Raw genomic sequence first — 2,597 nt, 5'->3', positions numbered from 1 at the left:
TGCTGTATTGCAATCTCAACCCCACCCCAAGTGCTGTTATATCCCGCACAGCACTGCTTCCCGTGCTTTAAATGATTTATGGTTACTAGGGGGCATACCAAAGGAACCGCCCTAAACCACATCACCACGTGCTTCAATCTTGGAAAATGGCAGAGAAGAGACCGTTGGAAGTAGATGATACTTGCCCTAGTGACTGTAGTGAGGAGGCGAGGGAGAGCAAAAGAGCCAAGAATGAAAAGCGATTTCCGTCTCCTATCAAGAGTGAAGCTTTACAGAAAGCCACTGAAGGTGTGGTGCCTAATAACACAAAGCAAAGCACAAGGTGGGCCTTAAATACCTTCCTTACCTGGGCAAGAGAGCGCAACAAAAGATGTCCTGATGAAGAAATAGACGAGACAATTTTTTGCTGCCCAGATGCTGAGCGTGTCTCACACGTACTATGCCTTTTCACGCTTGAAGCCAGGAAGGTAGATGGAGAAAGGTACCCACCTTCCATTTTGAGGAACCTACTTAGTGGACTGAACCGAGAGTTTGTTAAGAATAAAGTTACTTTTGGCATTTTTGATAAAAATGATCATCGTTTTACAGAGCTTCGAAACACTCTAGATTCTGTCAATAGTCAGTTACACCGGGATGGTATTGGTGTTTCTACAAACCATGCTGAAGTTTTGACTGTGCAAGATGAAGACCTATGTTGGGAAAAAGGAACACTTGGTGTTTCCTCTCTGACTGTTCTCCAACACACAGTATTCTTCTACATTGGTTTACATTTTGTATTGCGAAGTGTTCAGGAACAGTATGACTTAATGGTGAGCCAGCTGAAACGGGTACCTGAGGATCTCACTGTATATGATCGTAACATCTACTATCAGTATTCTGAATATATATCAAAGAATAATGTCCACTTTTTTACTGATGCTAAGATGAAGAACAAAGTTGTTGCTGCATATGCTCAACCAGGTTCTAGTCGTTGCCTTGTTTCATTGTTGGACAGATACTTACCTTTGTTACCCTCTGGAACTGAACATGTGTATATGCGTCCTGCGAAGGAATTTTCAGCTGACTCACCTGCCTATTATCGACAAAGAGTAGGAATTAACACTATTAAGAAGTTTGTACACTTAATTACTTCAGGGGCTGGCCTAGTTGGTTATACTAACCATTGTTTAAGGGCAACTGCTATGACCCGTATGTTCAATAGTGGTGTGCCAGAAAAAGTTATTGCTGATAAATCTGGCCACAGGTCGCTTGATGGTTTACGAGCATATGAGCATCCTAATGAAGAGCTGTATCGTGCTGCAGAGGAAATAATATCTGATCCTACTAAGAAGTTTGATTGAGCAGAAGAGAAACCAGTGCAAAAACAAGAAGAATCAAGTGCTACTCATCAGATTCCAGGATTTACTGGACTCAATAATTGCACAATTAATTTCAACATTTATAATAAGTGAACCAGTGTTTCTTTGATGATTGTACTATTCATTGTATCATTTACTCTAAAAATTGATTGTTTCATTTAGTGTGGTTTTAAGTCACACCCAATGTGGGCAACTATCATAACAGTATACCTAGTGATAACAGTGATGTTATGCAAAATAATGTACTGGCGGCGCCTTTGGTACACCCACGTAGTAGACTATAAGTACAACTGCAGTCTGCCAGCCTATGCAAATACATGTAGCTGTACTCAAGTACACAACCTGTACATGTACATGTAGTTGTATATACATGTATTTACATTCATTTTCACTAAAATTGTCAATCAGAATTATAATTTTATTATTTTTGGGAGGAAACCAATCTGTCATAATCTTGTTATTATAGGATGGAGATACTGCTCTTATTGCAGCAGCAGAGAGAGGACATTATGACACTGTACAGCTGCTATTAAAGAATGGAGCTAACAGAAGCACTCGAAATATTGTGAGTACCTTAGAGTGACTTTTAATTGCGGGTACTAAATTTTGCGATTTTAGCACAAGGTAGATTTTGCTGGTATTAAAAATTGCGATTAAGTAATTATTACTAATAGTTATATGGCATCATGATGTCATTATTAATAATTTCGAGTATTAATAATTGCGATTTTTAACCCAAACACAAAATTCGCAATTAATAGTACCCGCATTTAAAAGTAACCTTAAGGTATACTATGTATACAATGTACACCTACCTGTATTTAATTACACAACTTTGAAGGCCTGGTTTAAATTGCTAATTTTTAAAAATTGTTTCAAAGGTCTCTTTAAAATCATTTCAGCCAAACCTCTGATCAATGTAATTAATGGTGCCAGAATGAGCAAAATTGAGTAATTTGAGTATACTAGCAATGTGGTGCACAAGAATCAACTGTGTATCTCTCATATGAAACGATCTTTTTAATTGAGTACCGTACGGTTGGTAATATTCGAGGGTCCAAAATTTCGTGTTTTCTCCAAAATGTCCTTAGAAGCTAATATTCATGGATACAAATATTCGTGGGTGGTAGTTAGCAAACTTCTTTTCACTTGGATCTACTGGACTAGCTTCCAACACATGGCTTATGGTGGAATATGGAGTAACAGACAAGAACTCTGGCTCCTGTACTGGCTTGAAAA

General features: G+C 38.3%; 1 protein-coding gene across 1 annotated transcript; it reads left to right on the top strand.

Moving 5' to 3' along the window:
* Positions 1-47: 47 nt before the first annotated feature.
* On the top strand, positions 48-1,520 carry LOC105315732 (uncharacterized protein KIAA1958-like). The gene has a single exon (XM_011410471.2). It carries the CDS (start codon positions 147-149, stop codon positions 1,338-1,340), a length of 1,194 nt encoding a protein of 397 aa, XP_011408773.1. The 5' UTR covers positions 48-146; the 3' UTR covers positions 1,341-1,520.
* Positions 1,521-2,597: the final 1,077 nt, after the last annotated feature.

Source organism: Amphimedon queenslandica, unplaced genomic scaffold (assembly GCF_000090795.2).
Source record: "Amphimedon queenslandica unplaced genomic scaffold, v1.1 AMPQUscaffold_8509_Cont19547, whole genome shotgun sequence".
NCBI classification, from domain to species: domain Eukaryota; kingdom Metazoa; phylum Porifera; class Demospongiae; order Haplosclerida; family Niphatidae; genus Amphimedon; species Amphimedon queenslandica.
Note: the sequence above shows the minus strand (reverse complement) of the source record. Positions and strands in the feature narration are given on the sequence as shown.